Source organism: Triticum urartu, chromosome 6A, assembly GCF_056163025.1.
Source record: "Triticum urartu cultivar PI428250 chromosome 6A, HENAU_Tu73, whole genome shotgun sequence".
NCBI classification, from domain to species: Eukaryota; Viridiplantae; Streptophyta; class Magnoliopsida; order Poales; family Poaceae; genus Triticum; species Triticum urartu.
In genome coordinates, this window is record NC_141878.1 from 570447157 (window position 1) to 570450984 (window position 3828).

Here is a 3828-nt window from a genome sequence, read left to right on the forward strand (position 1 = left end):
TAGAGTAACATAATATGTAACTGTAACATAGCGCTTCCCAAAAAAAATGAGTGTACAAACTAATAAATGAAGTCATCTATAACACTAGTAGTACGTTACTTTGCACTATGAAGGTAGTAACTTAGACTAGTATCATATGCATGACACTAGTATAAATTACTCCCCACTATGACCAGCCTTAGAGTAGTAACATGGATATGGGATGCAGACGAAGAGCACACGGCGACGACACCCACCAGAATCAAAGCCACTCGTCCTTTGTTTGAGGATCGATGCAACTTTTCAATAAATTGACATCAATTTCATAATATAACGCTCTGCGTATATGCCAACAGTAAAAAGCTGTTTATACTCATTAAATTTACTGGACGATGCATTTAATTGCTGCAGTGACTGATAAAGTGGTGCATGTTTTCAACTGAGAGTTGATTGAAAATGAAGGAATATGAACTTGCCAGGCAACTTACAGTGGAAAGGTAAAATAAAAGATGTAGCTACAAAGACTTAGTACAAATAACGTTTGATTAAGTGTACATATAAAATTACATGATCAAGGTTGAGTGGTTGATAATACAAATTAACTAATACAAACCTTAAATATGTCCAGAATACCATATCTCTAGCAATAAGCACTATTTTTTCATTACAAAACTACGATATAATATGTACTATGAATGCATACTCATCATGACCATGCATGCAGTGATATAACCGTGTGGTCCCATGTCAAGCATTGATTGCCAAACAGGTTGAATTGTCTCCCGTGTGTGTCAGGCATTTACTATGTTGATAAAACTACGATGATTAATTATACTTTTATGTCTTTCGTCTCCAAAGTTAATATCATCAAAATCTCAGTTATTTTAGAAGAGGATAATTTGGAGATTAATATAATAAAATTTATCGATCGGTTTTCCTAGAAATAAGAACAACTCCAATGGGGCGACCCATTTTGTCCGCCCGCGTCCGTTTGGGCCGGCGCGTACAAAAGTGGCGGCCCAACGCGCCGACCCAAACGGACGCGCGTCCGTTTTTCGTCCGCGGGCGACCCATTTCAGACCCATTTTTGAGCCGAATCTGCGTCGGCGCGGACACGAGACGGACGCGCGCGCGCTCACCCTCTTTCCTCACCGGGCCCGCTGGTCGGTGGCACATTGGATACACACCCTCGTCCGCCTGCCACGTCGCCGACGCCGCCAACCATTTTTTCAGATAAAAATGGATACATAGATAATTCTAGCGTACACAGATAAAAAGAAAAGACCACTACTCGTCGATTTCTGACTTCGACTCGGTAATGTCCTCCTCCGATGTCTGAATGTAGGCGTCAGCATACGCCTCGTCTTCAAAGTCCCAACCCGCCGTTTCTCGTAGCTTCAATTTCAATTGAGCTGCCTGCTTCCGCGAACGCTTGTCCTCCCGATAGGCGGCTCGCTCCCTCCTCCTCGCGTCCCTCTCCGATCTCAATTGCTTGTAGAACTGGCGCTCGTCGACGATGTCCTGCGGGTAGCCTCCACGCCACAGCACCAAGGCTTCCACGTCCTTCTCTGCGATGGCGAGGCGACGCTGCCGTCTCCGGTGGACACGACGATCCTCGTCGGTGAAAAGCCGCGGGAGAGGCGCCAGATCCTGCGCCCGCTGGCTCGACACGTTGGGAAAATTCATATCCCGACGAGGCCTCAGGAGGTGCCACGCCGCCGCGTCGTGCGCGCGGGCCGCCTCCTCTGCGGTGTCGAAGGTGCCGAGGGCGAGACATTTCTCGCGAAACCAGATCTCGGCGGAGAAGGCGCCGGAGCGGCGCTCGCGGACTCCGCGAAAATCCGAAGCGCGTAGGCGGCGGATCGACATGGTGGCACAGAGGCGGCGAGAGTGGGCGGCCGATAGAGTGTGGAGAGAGCGCCTTCTTTTATAGCGAGCGCCTGCCGCGGCGCGCGCGCGGACCTTTCCCGTGCGCTGGAGCGCCAAAACCAGCACGCGCGAACCTTTCCCGCGTGCTGGAGCGTCAAAATCAGGGCGACGACACGATGTTAAACGCGCGCGGTCATGAAAATGGGTCGGCCCGTTGGGCGCACTACTGACCCAAAACTAAAAGAGGACGGACGGCGGGCGGGCGGCCGAGCCAAACGGACAAAAAGCGGACAAAAACACCGTCCGTTTAGATCGGCCCGTTGGAGTTGCTCTAAATAATACCATGAAATTTGTAACATGAAACTTTGAGGAATTAGTACCACCTTGAAAATATAAATTTATTAATTGAAAACAGTAACAATCACGAAATCGAGCGTTTACTCCAAGGCAAGTTTTAGGTTGAAATATATTTTCCCACTTTTACAAATAGGAACAACGGGTCGCATTTAAGTTTTGGCGGGTGGTTGGGGAGTGGCCGTTGGAGATGATGGGTCTGCTTCTCTGCCACTAGTCAGGTCATTATAGCTGTTGAGATTTATACAAAAATATTTAGAGGGACATACATGATGTGTGAATCATGGAATACATCCTGACTAATATAGTGGTTGGAATCCCAATGCAAATGAGTGGGGCAGATTCCGGTGAAGGTGGTCGCCGTGTGCTCCCCTGCAATTTCGCATGGATATGTTACTACATCTATAATGAGGAGTAACATATGTGTGGTGTCATGTAACACTTCATTGATTATGTTGTAGACTTATCTTGTCTTGGTATAATGTGAGTAACATACCATGTTACCAGATGTCTCTCTTTCTTAATCAATTACCTGCCATATCATCTATTTTACCTAAATATGTGTGATGTTACCACTTCTGTTATTCTCACTGAGAGTAGTCTCAGTTATTCAAATCCATATACGAGATGAAAATCCTTAATGTTTATTATCCCTAGATCTTCCTATTTAAATCCTTATCTTATTCAACTTTTCTAGCTCTACCGGACTCCTTGCTTAGTCACTTGAAATCTCCAGACGAACTGGGTGAGGAGTTTACAACTCGACAACTAGCAAAAAAAAAGAACATTTTGTTCCACTTCGGTGTATGTATCCGGCAGTGGTGAATCTAGACAGAAACTGGAGGATAGGCTCAAAGCCTGTATCATGCCAATATCTGTTGGGTTGGGCTTGCAAGTGGCTGAATTGGGCCATGAAACTAGTAGTAAAAAAAATTCTTGCAGTGCTGGAGGGGGGGCTCAAGCCTGTTAAAGCCCCCCTAGTAGATTCGCCCCTGGTATCCGGTGTATGTATGCCCTTTGAAGCAACACTACAATTCTCAGCTGGTTCCTTTGAGCAACTCTTCACGAGTCTCCGAATGAGACATGTTCAGTTCAACAACCACCTCTTTTACAAAGAAGGCCGAATCAAGCGAGTTAGGGTTTGCCTATTTCACTTCTCCACCCGCTCGAGCGCCTCAGATAGGTTGCATTTGCCTCGCCATCTTCATTCTTCCCAGATTCCACCGCGCCTTGCAGTTAAATCCTCGCTCTATCGCCAATTTCATAAAAGGTTAGGTGTAAATTCCGATTGCTTGTATTTGCTGCAACCTCTTGGATCTATTGTACCAACTCTGCGCTAAGATCGTTCTTTGTTTTTCGAGGTTGAGACTCTTTTTCTCACTAGAAAGAAGATAGCACAATAATTACCAAGATTACAAAACAATAATCACATATTCCGGTTACAAGGAGCATATTAGAGTTTTTGTAATGGTGGCTAATTACACCAAGGGAAGAATCAGATTCAGCTATTCTTTCTTCTTACTAGATAAACTAAGCTGGGGAAGAATTTTCCCCTTCTCAAAGAAAGAAGTTGGGGAAGAATTTTCAAAAGGAAAAGACAAAGAAGAAAAGAAAGGGACGGCAAAC

At 45.7% G+C, this 3828-nt stretch overlaps 1 protein-coding gene across 1 annotated transcript; it reads right to left on the bottom strand.

Moving 5' to 3' along the window:
- Positions 1-1266: 1266 nt before the first annotated feature.
- LOC147966414 (uncharacterized) lies at positions 1267-1848 on the bottom strand. The gene has a single exon (XM_087530824.1). It carries the CDS (start codon positions 1846-1848, stop codon positions 1267-1269), a length of 582 nt encoding a protein of 193 aa, XP_087386950.1.
- Positions 1849-3828: the final 1980 nt, after the last annotated feature.